Genomic DNA, 17,844 nt, shown 5'->3' on the forward strand with positions numbered 1-17,844 from the left:
TCAGTCCTTGTATTCACTTGTCGTCCCCATCAGTGATGAGGCCGACGAATTGCAGGTAATCATATAAGCTGCTGCAGGAACACGTGGGTGAAGTTGTGGGCGGACGTCTGCCGGGTCGCTGGTGCGCCTGGGCCCGGGTCCCGAACCTGACCCTTGGGGGCCCCTGTGACTGCACCCGCCCGGTCCCCCCCCCCCCTGCGTCTGCAGCCTCCTGTGGTCGGTTGGTGCGGTAGTCCCACATCCGGGTCTTGAGTGGCTGGTCCCCCTCCGCTCCTTTCACCTGCTTTCCTTTCAGCCCCGCGGGCCGACTGGTGTGTGCAGGCACGTTGGCCTCACCGCCCATGATTCTCACGCTTCCCGTGGTCTCACAGAGGTTTTGGTAAGCCGATGGTGGGAAACGAATGATAAGGGCGTTGACAATTCCGGCCATCACCCGCTCCAATGCCAGGGTGCTAGGCAACCTGCAAGTGGGTTTCCAATGATGAGCTCACCAGCGCCTAATCTTATCCAGGGCAACCCGCTCCAAGGGTCTTCATTCAGGTGCGGCAAATGTCAGAGCCACCGGGCGCCACCTTGGTTTTGTGAGCAGTTGATGTCGTGGGGTTGGAGTCTTTGGCCGGGTACAAACACAAGGGGAGTGGTTTCCATAGCTGTGTGACTCTTCGCCAGCCTCAGGCTCAGGTTGAAGAGGTGCTCCAATCACACCAGACACACAAGTTGGTTCGCGGCAGGGACCTTACTACCCACGAGCTGAGGCCATTTAGGGCCGCTCTTCCTTCGTCTTTGCGGCAATTAATACTCCCATGTTCCCTCCCAGCCTTTGTTGTTGGAGCGATTCCGATGCTTTACCTTTTAGTTTAATTGTTATATTGGTATTTCTTCTTTTTTGCGTTTGGTAATATTGAGCATGGTGAATAAGGAGGTGTTGAATATTTCGAGGTGTCCAAAGGTTGAACCTCAGCAGATGTTGTGGTTTTAGTCTGCGGAGCCGTAGGTTTTTATCGTACCATGCAGTTTCTGATCCAAATCTGTTTAAGAAGATTATTCAATGGTCATTTTCCCACCTCACGAAGCCCTCCCCTTCAGATACTTTTCTTCTTTTTTTGGCCTGATATTTTTCTTATTCGCTCGTCCCGATCCTCGACCCCCGGTTTTTTGGCTGAAGCTGGTTCTCCATCTTTTGCCTTGTAGCTATCCTTCCCATTCCTTATCAGTCCCCTCAACTCTCTCTGCACCCTTTTCAACTCCTCTTTGTCTTTGGATTTGAAGGCCCTCCTCTTCTGCTTGAGGACAGCTTTAATTTCTGGGGTAATCCAAGGTTTGTTGTTGGAGAAACACCGTACAGTCCTGGTAGGTATGGTGTTATCCACACAGAAATTAATATAGTCAGTAATGTGTCATGGGGTGAAACGGGACAAGTTATTTAGAGTTTTTACTGTGCATGTTTTTGCGATGTTTTATCTGTTTAATATTTTAATATTGTATATTGGGTTTGTTTGTATGAGTTCTATTGCATGTTTTTATCCTATTTAATTGAACACCTGTCCTGTAAAGACTCCACCCCTATCTGATTACTAACTTGATTTCACCTGAGAGGTACCAGAGAGGCCAACAAAAGGGCTGGGTAGACGACAGAAAGGAGCGCTTTTTGAGGACGAGTGAGGAAGGAAAGCTTTGCTTTGAGGAGTTGCGCTCGAAGGCTAGAGGCTGAGCGCCTCGGCTTCGGGCTGGAGGCTCGAAGCGGAAGAGACGAAAGAGAGTGACCGGAGTGACTGAGAAGCCGAGCCAGAGATATGGAGAGAAGGCTTGGGCTATAGAGCTGTGATTGACGGCTGCGCTTGAAGGCTAGAGGCTGAGGGCCTCGGCTTCGGGCTGGAGGCTCGAGACAGATGAGACTGCAGAGAAGGGCACCAGCGCGCAGAGCATCAGTGCAGAGAGCATCAGTGGGGAGTGACAGCACCAGCGGGGAGAGCGGAGACAGCACCAGCGGAAGGCACGAGACGGCTGCGCCGATTTGCAGTTTTGAAGAAGCGGCGGGCGGAGTTGAGAGCTCTGCCCACCCGGGTTAAGTCTCTGACTTATCCCTTTTTTTATGAAGTAAAACTGTCTAGAAGAATAGTGACTGCCGCTCCTCCCTTTCTCCAGCATATCGGGACGCGAATGCGCAAAGGAAGGAGAGGACTCCGCTGGGTTTCCCTTTTTATACTACTTCGCTGGATTTCTTAGCTCCCTGGGACTTTTAGGTCGTGGCGCAGGCCACTGGACTTTTAATGTTGTGTTTTATTGATTTTTATTGTGTTACCCCTTGGCCAAGGTTGTTTTAATTCATTTTACATTTTTAACTATTTAAATATAATAAATTATATTTTAATCATACAGTTTTAAATCGTGTGCTTTCCCTTGGCGGCTCCACTGCTCTGTCCGTTTGGAGGAAGGTTTCCTTCCTTTAAAAAAAAAACACTGTGGAAATAAAATCAGCCTTCCGCATCCGTTACAAATGCATGTAGTAAGGCTGTCGATGTCCTCTCCGTGGTCGTCACAGATCACCTCCCACACAGTCGACACAAAACAATCCTTAAGAGCCTCCTCGCTCTCCATGTCTGTATTGTGAGGGTGGCTGATGGCTCCCTGCGCACTAAGGGCTCATACACAGGGACAAGGTGCACCAGGTTGTGGTCAGATCTGCCCAGGGGAGGGAGAAGTGATGAACTGTATGCCTCTTCTGCATTGGTATACAGTAAGTCCAGTGTTTTATTGTCTCTGGTTGGGCAGGTCACATACTGGGTGAAGGTGGGCAGTGTGGCGTCCAATGAGGCATGAGTCCCCAGATATTATGAGAAGGGCTCTCGGAGATTGTGTTTGCAGTCTGCTGACCACTGACTGGAGAGTGTCACAGGCTGCATCCGCGTTGGCCGAGGGGGGGACATACGCTGTTATCGCGATAACATGCGAGAACTCCCGGGGCAGGTAGTACGGACGCATGCTAACGGCTAACAGCTCAATGTCTCTGCTGCAGAGTTGCTCTTTCACAATGATGTGCCCAGGGTTACACCATCTGTCATTCACAAACACTGCCAGTCCCCCTCCTTTCCTCTTACCGCTCTCTCTCGTCCTGTCCGCTCGCAGCATCTGAAATCCCGGTAGTGTCACGCTCGTGTCCGGAGTTAGCCACGACTCCGTTAGCATCATGATGCTACATTGTCGGTACTCCCTCTGTGACCAGGTTAGCGACGTGAGCTCATCCATCTTATTGGTCAAAGATATGTTTCTAATAATTACAGAAGGAAGAGATGGTCGATAACATCTCCTTCTCGGGCGACGGCGCTCCTTCCCAGCACGACACCCCCGTCTTTTCCTCCTCAGCTCGCTGGGAATGTCGGGTCTGTCCGCCGGCAGTACCGCTGCGGGACGCAGCGCTAACAGCTGATCCTTACTGTAAACAAAGGATCCCTGCTCTGGGTCCCCAGACACGGGTAAAAAAGTAGAAAAAAACTAAGAAAAACGACCAGAACTAGCACAAAACGGTAGAACATGGTTGCAGAGTCTAATTACTAATATGCTAGTTATAAAAAATTATGAGAAGAAAAAGATAAGAAAGAAAGAGTGTGGCAGCACACGGGGGGCGCCAGAAGTAAGGATGCCAGACAAGTCGGTCTGAATGTTTCAAAAACCGCTGATGGACTTGGATTTTCCCACGTCGCCATCTGTGGTGTTTATAGAGATGGAAATATCCAGTGGGCTGCAGTTCTCTGGGTAAAATGTCTGTCCAGAGTGCTTCACACAGACAAGAAGAAAATAACCACTCATGTAGAAGAGCATCCCTGAATGCACAGGAACTCAAACTGTGAAGCAGATTGGCTACAGCAGCAGAAGATTACGTATGCCACTCCTCTTTTATCTAATATTGAAGCTGAGTAAAAGGCCACTAGAAAACATGGCAGCCTACATGAACATCTCTATTTTTAGATGCAACAAAATTTTGTTCCATGCACAGCACTACCTAAAACACATAGTTATCCCCCCCCCCAAACAAAGCACCTTGAAATATTTGTCATACATATAACACATAGTTATGTTACTGTTACTGCTACAGATCTCAGTCCAACAGAACTGCATTAGACTGGGAGAATCAGATCAAGGACGTGGAGCATCTAGGTTTTGCTATCGTGTCAAATATGGATCAAAATCTGAAAGTATTTTCAACTAGCTTTCTGAATTTGTGCAATGGAAAATTAAAGCTGTTCTAAAGGCAAAATGAGATCAAACCCAGTACCAGAAAAGTGTATGAATTAAAATGGCCAATGAGATTATATCTAAAATTATTATCAAATCAATGAAAAGGAGGAGGCACTGGAGCATGACTCAGTACTCAGTTCTGTGCTTTAGCTCCATATACCCCACATTTGATTCCTCTTGTGTGAACCTTCAGAATAGGTCAGATATAGCTAGCTTATACCTCATAAAGTTTTTGCCTCCTGCGGCTAATCTAATGTCCTCCAGAAGCTCCATAGTGGCACGAATAGCCAGATCAGCCGCTTCAAAGTGACTCAAGCCATGACTGGAATCATGTGTATCTTTATTGATCCCTCCCACTGGATCCTTCCTGCTTGTGCGGTCAAAAAATCCACCATGGCTGCATTTACCTGATCAGGGATAAGATTTTATCATATTATCAAGAAATACTGAAAATAAACAAAAACGTTATCATAACACACCAAAACAGATGATTTATCCAGGTTACCTGCAGGTTTTGCTGAGAATACGATCCTGAAGTAGCCTGAAGTCAGAAGTCCCCGATTCAACACATCAGGCAGAATGTTGTTAGTACAGTTCTCTCCTACACAACTTCTGCAAGTTGGAGTATTTTGTCCTGTAGCAATATCACATGAAACAGAAAAATATATTGATTTACATTTTTAAAATAAACATAAGAAATCCCACTGAAATTTTAATTTAGATAATATTTAAACTGGAATTTTCAACTCTAAACAGAAACAGTAAGGGGAGGGTGCCAACCTGCCAGGTTCTCAAGAGGTTGGTCAGGTCTGATCAGAGCACTCTATGGAGCTTTATTTCCTAGCTCCACCCAGTTACTGTGGCTGTAGAAATCCTTAAAATACATCAAATGAGACAGATTTATAATATCACTTTTGCATTTTGTTTGAATTATACTATGCTGCCATCTAGCAGTCTCAAATATTAGCAGTAAATTATGTGTCAGTACCTGTAGGGTGTGACAGATTTTCCCTAGAGACAACCTCCCTCCAAAAAAGTTTCCTAGCTTAGTGTGGTCCTTCACCACAGACAGACCTTATTATCAAAATACAAAAGGTTGTTACATACAAGCTGCAATAGTGTAACTTGCACTGCAAAACCTGAACTACAACATGAGTTCCAGACTAACTATATCTTATTCTATTATATCTTATTGAAAGATAGCGAATCCTTCAACTGAAAAAAGGTGTAATGCATTTTAAATTTACAAGCGCATTAAAAAACAAAGTAAAAAAAAAAAACAATTAAAAAAAGGCTTAGTATTTATTTTTTTCTAATGTACAAAACCCTTTCATAATAAAGTTCTAAACACTACAGATCTGTATTCAAAAAGCTTCATCACATAGTATAAAATTGTTATGTTTATGGAGGCATGTGACACACGACACAGGAACTCTAGTTTTACACTCCAACTTTAGTCACCTCCGAACATGAACTGAGCATATTGCGCCCAAACACAGCAGTTATCACACCCGGAGTTAGCAACATCCCCCAAAAACCCGAGGAGTAGCGTCCTGGCCCCTAGCCCTGCCAGTGTAGCAGAAATGATGACGGATGATGATGCAGCATCAGCCGTTCTTCTCTGCATGAGTAGCTTAATGTTGTTCGTGTGTAATTTACGTTGAGTAGGCTAACCACGTTATTACATTAATGCATGTAAGGTGAACTAGCAAACATCATCATAGCTACATGCAGCTGTCTTCTTGTTTGATGGCAGATACTCCCTTCACCCTGGCCAAAAAGGCTAAAATGACCAAAGAAAAAGTGGAAAACAGCTAAACATGAGAGGTTTTTGGACAAAGTTTGTGTTTTTTCCATTGTTTAAGCACTGCTTCCAGCCAAGAATGATACCATATATGCCCAATAGCTGCAGAAAAGGCTAACATTATTATCTTTTTACAAAAAAACAGCTAAACATGAGAGGTTTTTGGACAAAGTTTGTGTTCTCTATTCTTTAAGCACCGGTTTAAGCACCGGTTTGAGCACCGTTTAAGCACCGGCACCATTTCAAAAGTACCGGTTTGGCACCGGTATCGGATAAAACCTAAATGATACCCATCCCTACACAGGAGCTCTAGTTTTACACTACAACTTTATTCACCTCCAAACATGAACTGAGCATATTGCTCCCAAACACAGCAGAACCCTTCCTCCCAGCTTGGGTGTGAGTGCAGCCCTCTAGTGGGTCGCCACATGTTAATTATTAAACTGTTACTGTCAAGCATTGATATACCTTTAGTGATGATATCCCGTCCTTCTTTGAATGTCTCATCATCAAAATGGTGTGCTGCACTTAGGAGAAATAATAGGTCTACTGCTGCATTGCTTAAGTATATAGTACTAATGGCAGCTTCAAACACAATAGTGGATGTATCTGTAGATAAACAGGCCTTTTGCACCTTTCCAGCTGACAAGTTGTTATCAATCTGGAAACAAAAAGTTTGCATATTATAACTTCTTAAACATGTTACTCTTATTTTAACCAACATTTGTACAAACTACAGTACTAAAGGTGACAGTTGTCTTATTTTATCATCATCATCATCATCATTTTCTGCCCGCCCGAAAGACCTGTACAGCACTCGCTGTCTCAAGAGGGTATGCAGAATCCTATGGGACAGTACACACCCAGGACAACGGGTGTTTAAGCTGCTGCCATCTGGCAGGAGATTCAGGCTGCTTAGGTCACGGAAAAACAGACTAAAGGTGTCATGGTCTTTTGACCCAGTGCTTTGAGCTTTGTGAGTTTTGTCATTCTGTATTAAGTTCATTTGTATTCTAAAGATCCCTAGGGTGTCACTAGATTACCTCTGGTATCTTTGCCATCTGTCTCCCTTTGTGTGTCTGTGTTTATTTAACTATGAGTTTGTGTGCGTTGTTTCCTGTGTTTTATTCCATCGTGTTTATCATTTTTCCCCCAGCCCATTATGTCTGCTCTCTCCCTTGTGTTCCCTCGCACCCTCTCATCTACCTCTCCTCTACTCCCGCATCATGTTTCCTATTTTATTGTGAAGGTCGCGTCTTTCCATGTTCATGGTGTGATCCCACATCCCTCGTTATACTTCGGTGTATTTATGTCAGTGTCTCCCTCAGTTCTGTGACGCGTCCTCCCTCATAGCTATGTGTTATTCTCCCTGTGTCTTCCCTGAGTTTATGCTTGTTAGAGTTTCCCAGTTTAGTTTTGTTCTTTGTTTCACTTCTGTGTTTTTGAGTTCATCTATGTTTGAGTTCTACATTTAGATCCTCTCCTGCCTGCATACATCCAGATTATGACAAAAGGACAGCTTTTACATCAAAGCAATAGCCCTAATTAATGCTACCTCCCTGGACTTTTTTTTTTTGGGGGGGGTGGGGGTTAACAACAATAATAATACTAATGTTGATAACAATGTGCAATAAACATCAGCTCATTCTTCTTTTTATGACTTTAGTTTAGTTACTGTGTTGTGTTGTACGAAGTGCCAACGTGGGACAGTTTTCCAATTTTATTGTACTTGCTTCGGCACAATCCATCAGGATCTTTCAGACAATGTATGTGGATGAATGTGTCAAAATGACACCAACATGAATACTAGGTCACAAGGTTTCATAGCACAGCATTGAACTGTAAGAAGAAGAACGTAATTTGTGTTGTGGCTGACTGATATACGGTATTTCTCCACTCAGCAACATTTGAATATGAATAATGCATATTTTTAAGTAGTGTTAAACACTAAGCAAAGCACAGGTGCATAATTGTTCTTGCACTGCTTCTTTAAAAATCTTTTCAACTCACAATTAGATTGAAGTCCAGTCCTTTGGAAGCAGCGATGTCTCTGCAAACCTCTGCTGTCTTTCGAAGAACTGCTATTCGTGTGATTTCACGGTGGGTGATAGACTTTGAGTAGAAGAGTGGTTTGAAGCTATGAAAAAGGCCTGGGAGGGAGAGGACCAGCACCACCAGAAGCATCACTGACTGCCTGGTAGTCATAGTTGAGCAGGAGGGCACGATGGTAATGCTAAAAGAAAAAACAAAATCCTGATGGAATATGCTTGTGAACCTTCACTGTAGTTTGTATTTGTTATAGCATTAATTTAACATTGTTCTGTCAGAAACCAAAAAGAGCAGGATTACCCACACATTCAGTATTTGCAGTGCAACTACTAAAATACATGAGAAAGAAAGAGAGGTTAAATTAAGCGGAAATAGTAAAAATCATTTTACCTAGTTTTATACTTTATTCCTCATATTAAAATAATATGGTTAAAATAAAAAGGATACTCTGAAAATACACAGATGGTACAATATATGTTTAACGTTGCCAACAAAAGAATATTAATTATTATCATAATATGATTGTGCCAGGCCTCTCCGTGAATCGCTACCTTATCGTGGTGGAGGGGTTTGTGTGTCTCAGGTATACCAGGGGCTATGTTGTCTGAGGGCTTTTCCCCCCTGGTAGGGTCTCCCATGGCAAATTGGTCCTGGGTGAGGGACCAGACAAAGAGCGATTCAGAAGACCCTTATGAAGAAAACATCAAGGGAACAGTTTACCCTGCCCGGGATAGGGTTACCGGGGCCCCGCCCTGGAGCCAGGCCCGTCCATGGGGCCGGGCCGGGCACAGCCCGAAGAGGAGACATGGGCCCATCCTCGTGCAGTCCCACCACCTGCAGGAGGCGCCATAGGGGCCGGGTGCATTGTGTGCTGGGCGGCGGCCAGGAGTAGAGGCCCTGGCGGACTGACCGTCGGCTGCCAAGACTGGCAATCGGGACATGGAATGTCACCTCTCTGTTGGGGAAGGAGCCCGAGTTAGTGCGTGAGGTTGATAGGTACCGGCTAGATATACGCATGGCTTGGGCTCTGGAACCAGTCTCCTGGAGAGGGGCTGGACTATGTCTCAGTCTGGGGTTACCCACGTGAGCATTCAGCTCACGTGGGTAACGACAGCAAGACCTGGAAGGGCGTGATTGGGAGGAACAGCCTCCCTGATCTGAACCCGAGCGGTGTTTTCTTATTGGACTTTTGTGCAAATTACAATTTGGCCATAACGAACACCTTGTTCGAACATAAGAGTGTCCATAAGTGCACGTGGCACCAGGACGCTCTAGGCCGTAGGTCAATGATCGATTTTGTAATCGTATCACCAGACCTGCGACCATATGTTCTGGACACTCGGGTAAAGAGAGGGGCTGAGCTGTCAACTGATCACCACCTGGTGGTGAGTTGGATCAGGTGACGGGAGAGAACGCTGGACAGACCCGGTGCACCTAAACGCGTAGGGAGGGTGTGCTGGGAATGTCTAGCAGAGGCCCCAGTCCACGAGATCTTCAACGCACACCTCCGGCAGAGCTTCAACAGCATTCCGAGGGAGACTGGGGACATTGAGTCAGAATGGACCATGTTCAGCGTCTCCATTGCCGAAGCTGCTGCATTGCGCTGCAGCCGCAAGGTGGTTGGTGCCTGCCGTGGTGGTAATCCCCAAACCAAATGGTGGACACCAGAGGTGAAGGGAGCCACCGGGCTGAAGAAGGAGTCCTATCGGGCTTGGTTAGCCTGTGGGACTCCGGAGGCAGCCGACAGGTATCGACAGGCCAAGTGGAATGCGGCTCGGGCAGTGGCTGAAGCAAAAACTCGGGTGTGGGAGGAGTTCGGAGAGGCCATGGAAAAAGACTTTCGGACTGCCTCGAAGAGATTCTGGCAAACCGTCAGGCGTCTCAGGAGGGGAAAGCGGTGCTCTACCTACACTGTGTATAGTGCTGGCGAGTGTGAAGCAGCGGGAATGAGGATCAGCACCTCCAAATCTCAGGTCATGGTTCTCAGCCAGAAAAGGGTGGAGTGCCTACTCCGGGTCGTGGATTAGTTCCTGCCCCATGTGGAGGAGTTCAAGTATCTCGGGGTCTTGTTCGCGAGTGATGGGAGAAGGGAGCCGGAGATCGACAGACGGACAGACCATCGTGGTGAAGAGGGAGCTTAGTGTAAAAGCGAACCTCTCAATTTACCGGTCGATCTACGTCTCTACCCTCAACTATGGCCACGAGCTGTGGGTAGTGACCGAAAGAACGAGATTGCGGATACAAGCGGTGGAAATGGGCTTCTTCCTAAGGGTGGCTGGCCTCTCCCTTAGAGATAGGGTGAGAAGTTTGGCCATCCAGGAGGGGCTCAGAGTAGAGCCGCTGCTCCTCCACATCGAAAGGAGCCAGCTGAGGTGGTTCGGGCATCTGACAAGGATGCCTCCTGGGTGCCTGCTGGGTGAGGTGTTCCGGGCATGTCCCACCGGGAGGAGGCCCTGGGGCAGACCCAGGACACGCTGGACAGATTATATCTCTCGGCTGGCCTGGGAACGCCTTGGTATTCCCCCGGATAAGCTGGAGGAGGTGGATGGGGAGAGGGAGGTCTGGGCTTCTCTGCTTAGGCTGCTGCCCCCGTGACCCGGCCCCCGATAAAGCGGATGAAGATGGATGGATGGATTGTGGCAGGGCATGGCGTATGATGCCGGGGACAGGGAAGCGGATGCACCCGGGCGCCATCTGCAATCACGACTCGCCGCATAAAGCCTGTACTGGGTCCTATGGATGTTGTCATTGGAGTGCAAGGCTGCAGGCAAGTAGTATTGTAACACCAACTATAAGAGAATAAAAAGATGCTGAAAAGCATGAATGTGTGCACAGGTCTGCTGTTACAGTACTACTGGTTATGAATTGCAAGGAGAGAAACATTTTGGACTTTTAACTGTTTATTAAGTGTTACAGCATGACCTTCTCTTATGGCTGTTCATGTTTTAGCAAAGTAATTAAGTAAAAGATAAACAACTAAATGACAGAAAAGTTCTCTTTATTTACTACTATAAAATACTATACTATAAAAAAATGACAATGGGTCCACAGTAAGAAAAAGTATCTGATGACCCATCATAGAGGAAGGAGATCCTAGCAGGGACAGGAGTTAGAACAGGATCCCCAAAGAGTGAATAAGATCAATCTTATGTCTGTGAAGGTTCTCAGCATGCAGGTCATCATAGTCAAAGGACTTTGTCCTTTGACTAAGATCAATCTTACTGTTTCAATGAAGTCTGACTGTATAGAATATAAAACACATGAATTATTAACAGCAATATTTCCAGAGGAATAGAATATAGACATAACACCAACTGAACTGAATGACGGTGAGGCGAGGGAACTGAAGCAAGTGTCCTGAAGTAAAATAGAACAGAGGACAAGGCTTTATGATGGAAATGTCTTTTTTTAATAAAAGCAAAAAACAAAAATAACACAAATATAATCTAAAAGAAAAGAAAAAAAAGAAATACAAGAACTACAATGTTGTAAAAAAGTACTAAAAGGCAAGTTAAAAATTTAAATGACACGATTTTTTGAAGAATAGCTTGAACATGAAACAATAACAGTTTTCGATTAATTCGATACTGTAGGAAAACAGCCTGACCAGGTAATTTTCGATTCACTTATAAGGGTCAATGGAGAGCTGACGTTTTTTTTTTCTTCCTGGAAATACAAACACACACAGTTTGTTGTGTGAAGAAATCAAACATGAGCTGAACAAACAGTAAAGTTCCTAAAGACAAACAAAGCAAACTTACAGGTTCTTCACACAGAGACAACAAGCTCCACTCCACACAGGACACTAAACACTGCCACACAGGTGAGCTGCTTTATTGAAGGAGGCAGGACTCCACCTGAAGCAGGACAGGTGGGAGGGCCTGAACAGTACCAATCGAGTTCATTTAATTGGACACTGGAACATTTGTCTCCTTTGCATTAAATTGCCATTTTATGTCCCCGTGTGTCTGTGTTCAGATGTGACTGACTTCTTCTTTTTGACTTTCCTGTTGAATGTTCATCTCTACAACAGACCTGTTTGTCACACACACAATATCATTTTCCCTAATTTGACTTTTAGACCTCAGAGAGTGTTTTTCTGCTCACACATAAAAACAGGAAAGCTTGAACAGAGAATTCAATGACGTTTTTACTTTGTTATAATCCGATGTTAAAAAAATATCAACTTTCTCATTAATTCATAACAGTTTAAAGAGTTTGGAAAGAAAACCATCTGGACTTCTTAAAGTTACTTTAAGACATTTCATCCTGGAAGCATCTTCAGTTCTAGGGTGAACGGGTGGTGAGTCCCAGATTTAAGGCCTGTGGGAGTGTCTTCCTCTATATTCTGCCATGTGTTTATGAAGTGGCTGTTTGGTTTCTCCACTGTAGAGGTCTGAGCATTCCTCGCTTCACTGTACACTACATTGTTAAGTTTTTGTTAAGGAGTTCTGTCTTTGGGATAAACCCATTTTTGTCTCGGTGTGTGGCTCGATTTGAAGTATACTGTGATGTCGTGCTTGGAGAAAACTCTCCTGAGTTTCTCTGTGAATGACCATCTTTGAACAGAGGCGGTAGTTTACGACACCAACTGTCTGCCATCTATAATCCAGTTTTTGAGTTCCCTACCCAGACGCCTTAATGCCCACTCACATACTGGGCCATCTGACCTCAGGAAATCACATGATAAGGTGGGGCTAGGGTGCACAATGAGTTCACCCAAAACCTGGCTGATTGTGACCCACACCTGTTTTCACACCTTGGCTCATGTGATTAGGTAGAGGATCATCAGGGGGTCCTTTGTCCCTCCCGAGGGGACACTCCCACTGGGCTTAAATCTGGGACTCTCCACCATTTGACCTTAGAACTGAAGAAGCTTCTCGGATGAAAGGTGAAATGTCTTCAAGCAACTTGAAGAAGTCCAGACGCTTTTCTTTCCAAGCTCCTTAGACTACGATGACCTGGATGACTGAGAACCTTCTCAGACATAATCAGGCACGCTTTAAATTAGAAATTTTATGAATGATGGAAAGAAGAAAAATGTTCCTTTACTGAAGACAAATCCAATCAGTAACATTTTCATAGATGTTGATCATTATGCTGACTTTACTGAATGTGTAATAACAGATTTTTGTTTTTGTTTTTTTAATTCAATGTTGCCGTCAAACTGCTCAGACTGGTCAGACTGGTCAAAGTAAAGTTCATTTGTTCACATGAAACCAAGCAGTTGTGGCTGCCTGTGTAAAGACACTGGTACCAGATCAGCTATGACGAACCGACAAACACACTGCTTTGTTTGTAGTATAAATATTGATACTACAAACATTCAGAGTGAGTTTCTGTTTGTAATCTGTCCAGTCACATATTCTACCTTCACCTGTGCAGTAAAGATTGAGAGCAGAGCTGAAACCAACAGTCCAATCAGTGAGCAGCATCAACACCTGAACTTCTTTATAATGTGGTGACAGGGTGGGGTTATTTGCATAAACGTTTGCTGGCATGATCATTTAAAAGTGTGTTAACAGCAGTGGGCTGGACTGTGACAGACGGAGAGTGGACAGTAATGTGGAAACAGAACAGTTCAAACTCTGAGTTTAAGTAATAAAGAATCACACTGAAATCTGGAAATGTTCTGCCCATCATCTGTAAATTAGTCTTTCTGTTTTTGATGAACAGACGAAGCTTCCAGCTAAGTGGTTCATAGAGGCTAATTTCTTAAGGGTTTATGTGTAGACAAACACCGTGCTGGACAAAAACAGCCAAACATGTAGCGTTATTACAGTTTGTGTTAAGTGCAGTATTTGTGATTACAGGCTTTCATGTAACAGTGCATGCACAGCAGCAAAAATGAGAACTAAATTTATCTTAACACGTGTTTCACTGTGTTGTGTCCTTCAGTTTTTGTTTTCATTCATTCAGTGTTGTTGTCAGGGTCGGACGGTGCCCCGACTGGCCTGCCTGTGTGTATATGCGTGTGTGTGTTTTCCTCTCTGTTTCCCCTCCGGCTCCGCTGCGGTGTTTACGGAGGTCACCTAGCAACAAGGGTCCTCCGACCCTGAAGTGCTGTTGCCCTGAGCTGCCTCACCTGCAACCGATTCTTCACCAGCTGCTGCCAATCATCCACCATCTTGGGCAGGGCTATTTAATGGTGTGGCTGAGCAACAGACAGCGCTGTTTTGCAGTAAGCCTAGTAGTGTTACGAGCCACTCGTGTTTGCTCAGTGTTGTCTGCTCTACTATTGTCTGTGTGCAACTAGGAACTGGAACGGAGGATTCACTGGCACAAGGAAGCACTTGGAGGAGAGACGGGCACACTCACGCACGGTCTGAGCACGGGAAGGAGGACGCACCAACTATTATTATTGCACATTCTAGCTATTGCCAACCTTTATTCACTGTAAATAAACTCACTGCCTATATTCAGAGCTCCGCGCCTGAGTCCACTCAATCCTCAACCTTGACAGCTGTTGGGCCTGCATCGCCCAAATCACTGCATTCATGCAGTTACACTTTACATAATATCCAAACGTTCTTGAATTGGTCTTTTATAAATATATCTTATCATACCTGGGTTGTAGATGCCATGATGGTCTTATTTTTTCTTTCCTCTACTCCAGTCTTCTTGGCATATATCTTAATAAAGTTTGCCGAAAGACTTTACAGCTGGGAGAAGAACTTGGACTTGGACTGCAAATGGATTATAATTCTCTTGAATTTTGCACTCACCTACAAAAGGCAAAATAATAATCCAATTGACAAAACTCAGTTTGGCAAATAATAAGAATACAGTTATAACTGAGATTTACATGGCACCTTTCAAAAATCAATGGGAAATAATTAACAGAGGATTGTGATGTCATTATTTATCTGTGTTCTGCTGAGCATGGACTCTACTTAAATGTACAAAGCATTAAATGTCTTAAATGTACTTGGGAAGTTTATGTGTGGGCATGGGTAACGTGGCATTTGCCAGTGCTGAAGTTAAAATGTTTTAGTAGCTCATATCTACTAGATAGAGATGCACTACACACCTTACGCTGCCACATCATTCACTCAAAGGACTCATTTTCATCTTCATTTAAGTGAACCCTAATTAATTAATGTCTCGACTCAGTCAATCAGTAAAGACTCTTTCAATTTTTTCAGCCCAGCTACATTCAAACCACAAACTTGATGATGGCCAATGATCCCTTTCATCAGCAGGCATTGATGGGGTTGGACGGCAGCTGCATTATGAAACAGATTAAATAAATTAGTCCCACAGATTTCAAATTAAAAAATGATCACCTCACCTAAAATACTATTTGAAAATTAAACATCTTTAAAGGAGGGGACTGCACATCACCAAGTGTATTAAGTAGATAAATATTTAATTTAAAAAAATAATTAAAAAATAGAAAAATATCTGTTCATGTTACGTCTTTTCTTCTCAGTGTACCAAAAACATACATCATGCTTAGGTAAATTACTGTGCAATAGCTGCAGTACAAAGTAAAAAAGAGTGCAAATACACAGTTGCAATTCTGTAATTTACAAATTACACCAAACCCATAAATAAAATGTATATTCATCCCAATGCACTGTTTCTGTGATAGAGCCCAATTAGCCTATGTGCAGGGGTTAAATTATAAACAATATCTATGTACCCAGTATAAAGGAAAAAAAAACTAGTTTACAAAACAACAAAACAAGCAGACTGTGGTAATAAAAGTGGTTAAAATATATAGTTGATAAAAGGTTTAAAAGGTTTGTGTGAATCTGTAGGAGCGGACACAGAAGCTAACTCTGAAGAAAGCATCGTGGTGTGGATTTTGCATGTAAGTGTATCATTGAGGTCGATTACCCATGGTCCTGATGTTACATATTTGTAAATGGTAAATGGCCTGCATTTGTATAGCGCTTTACTCAGTCCCTAAGGACCCCAAAGCGCTTTACACTACATTCAACCATTCACACACACATTCACACACTGGCAATGGCAAGCTACATTATAGCCACAGCTGCCCTGGGGCGCACTGACAGAGGCGAGGTGTGATCTGCAAGAGAAGCCGATGGATGCAGTGAAAGGAGAGGAGGGAGAGAGGTTTCTGCCCAGATGGACCTCTGACTGTCTTCACGGCTGAGAGCTAACTGTTTAGCTGCAACTGATAACTGCCCATTTCTGATTACCCCCACTAACAAGCTCGCAGGTCTCGTAAGTACTAATTGAAAAATAAAGTGCTTTTGGTTTATTGCTCAGTTTGAGTGAAACGGCCATAAGTTTTAGGCTTCACCGCACCGGGACTTCGAAACAGGCCTGCAACAAAAATTATGCTTCAGGTTAAATGGACAAGTGAATGTGTGTGAGTGGGCCCACTGATAGAAATTTAGTTTAAATTGATGATAACTGTTTGATGACATTTCAAAAGTGAAGTCCATTCCATTTTAAAGGTATAAGGTTCTAAAACAGGAAACAACATTTGCGGTTAAAGAGACCAAGTGTTTTATTTTGAAAATCTTTATTTATATACCACGTGGTAATTATTACAGCGGTTTATTTTATTTAGATTCATTTAATTCCATATGAAAGTAACTATTTCATTTCATTGAATTGTTTTTCTTTTCCAAATAAATACCAGATCGGGGACAAATGCTGTGTAAGATACCGTTGTAATTATTATTCACATTAGAGAGTATTGGTATCATATTAAGCAGCACAATGAACCCACACTCTAAAAACTAAAACTGACATTTACTTAAAATTTTTGAGGCAACACTTTTACACTTAAAAATATTGAGTAGATTGGAAACCAGTCACATCTGTTCAATGTACTTGATCAATTGAATAACTAAAGCTTAAACATATTAAGTTGAAATTAATAACTGTAGTTGTTGCACAAACATGAAACAATTGAGTAAATGACACTGACATGCTTGGTCAATGCAACTGAAATATCGATGGTCAGTTAATCCAAAATTTTGTTCCATTTCCTTAATATTTGAAACTGAACATAATCAAAATTGTACTTAATATTAAATGGCCTGTATTTGTGTAGCGCTGGACCCCAAAGCGCTTTACACTACATTCAGTCATTCAGTTGTAGTTGCTGACAATAAATAATATTGATTTGAATAATTTATGATTTTAGTACGAGATACTGATGAGTATAGATACTTATTTCTCAAATATTTTGATTCAATTTTAAACAAAAATATTAAGTACATGCAACGAAGGTATTCTGTGAACCACATGCTGAATTTTAAATGTAAATAAATACCTTAATTTAACACAAACACATATGTTAACATTTTAGACATTTATTTCAACTTATCAAACTCAAATAATTACTAAAAGGATATTCATAGATTTTATCAGGCTCATCTAACTTATATTTATAGTGATATTTACTAAGCCTCTGAATTACTTTTTAGAGTGACAGGCCCAGTCTCACTGTGCCATACACTCCAGCTTTTACCATAGCTATTTGGGACCTGGATTAAATCTACATTTGAAGATGTCGCGTCTTTCATATTAGGCTATCACACTTGTGTTAGCTTGACATGGTGCTATATTGTTGCAGCAACATGTTGCTGAGATTTGGTAGCACAGGCACAAACTTCATCTGAAGTTTATGTGCAAAGTCATACACCAATTCACACATGATCACTGGTTCATTTTAGTAAGATATTTGTTAACGAATGTATTTTTCTTTCAGCTAACCATGAAGGCAAATTGGTAGTAAGCCTGTACAGTTGTCCAAAAGGATTTTCCTGCTC

The 17,844-nt window shown here is 43.2% G+C and overlaps 1 protein-coding gene across 1 annotated transcript; it reads right to left on the reverse strand.

The window, feature by feature from the left end:
• Positions 1-5,015: 5,015 nt before the first annotated feature.
• Positions 5,016-12,023, reverse strand: LOC120739294 (von Willebrand factor A domain-containing protein 7-like). The gene is made up of 5 exons (XM_040041009.1): positions 11,851-12,023; positions 8,051-8,273; positions 6,509-6,701; positions 5,225-5,310; positions 5,016-5,110 (listed from the first exon to the last, which is right to left on the reverse strand). Exons 2-5 carry the CDS (start codon positions 8,243-8,245, stop codon positions 5,060-5,062), a joined length of 525 nt encoding a protein of 174 aa, XP_039896943.1. The 5' UTR covers positions 8,246-8,273; positions 11,851-12,023; the 3' UTR covers positions 5,016-5,059.
• Positions 12,024-17,844: the final 5,821 nt, after the last annotated feature.

Source organism: Simochromis diagramma, unplaced genomic scaffold (genome assembly GCF_900408965.1).
Source record: "Simochromis diagramma unplaced genomic scaffold, fSimDia1.1 OVJJ01000010.1, whole genome shotgun sequence".
NCBI lineage: Eukaryota > Metazoa > Chordata > Actinopteri > Cichliformes > Cichlidae > Simochromis > Simochromis diagramma.

Excerpts from the sequence above, each read along its gene's own strand:
- LOC120739294 (XM_040041009.1), bottom strand. The coding sequence starts at position 8,245 with ATGACTACCAGGCAGTCAGTGATGCTTCTGGTGGTGCTGGTCCTCTCC. Across the intron at positions 5,311-6,508 it reads ACGGGATATCATCACTAAAG|GTCTGTCTGTGGTGAAGGAC; the intron begins GTATATCAATGC and ends TTTGATAATAAG. Across the intron at positions 5,111-5,224 it reads AAATCTGTCACACCCTACAG|GATTTCTACAGCCACAGTAA; the intron begins GTACTGACACAT and ends ATGTATTTTAAG.